The 225-nt window shown below is 75.1% G+C and overlaps 1 protein-coding gene across 1 annotated transcript in view; it reads left to right on the top strand.

The window, feature by feature from the left end:
• The window catches only part of APRT (adenine phosphoribosyltransferase), an 8,431-nt gene that overhangs the window by 5,552 nt on the left and 2,654 nt on the right, over positions 1-225 (top strand). The window contains exon 3 of the mRNA XM_009273082.2: positions 6-76. Within this exon, the coding sequence (XP_009271357.1) occupies positions 6-76 (71 nt within the window). The remainder of the gene's footprint in view (positions 1-5; positions 77-225) is intronic.

Here is a 225-nt window from a genome sequence, read left to right as displayed (position 1 = left end):
GCGAGGAGCGGCTGGGGAGGGTGCGCGACCGGGTGCGGTCCTTCCCCGACTTCCCGGTGCCCGGCGTGCTCTTCCGGTGCGGGCGGGGACGGGGCCGGGCCGGGGATGGAGCAGAGCCCGGGGCTCGGACGGGGGGCTTGCTGCCATCCTCTCCTCTCGCTGCCCATCCTTCCCCTTGCCTGCTCCTGGCAGCACATGGCGGGACCCGCTTCCCCTCGGCTTCGG

This window comes from Aptenodytes forsteri, unplaced genomic scaffold (assembly GCF_000699145.1).
Source record: "Aptenodytes forsteri isolate BGI_AS27 unplaced genomic scaffold, ASM69914v1 Scaffold271, whole genome shotgun sequence".
In the NCBI taxonomy this organism is placed as follows: domain Eukaryota; kingdom Metazoa; phylum Chordata; class Aves; order Sphenisciformes; family Spheniscidae; genus Aptenodytes; species Aptenodytes forsteri.
This window is presented reverse-complemented; position numbering and strand designations above follow the sequence as displayed.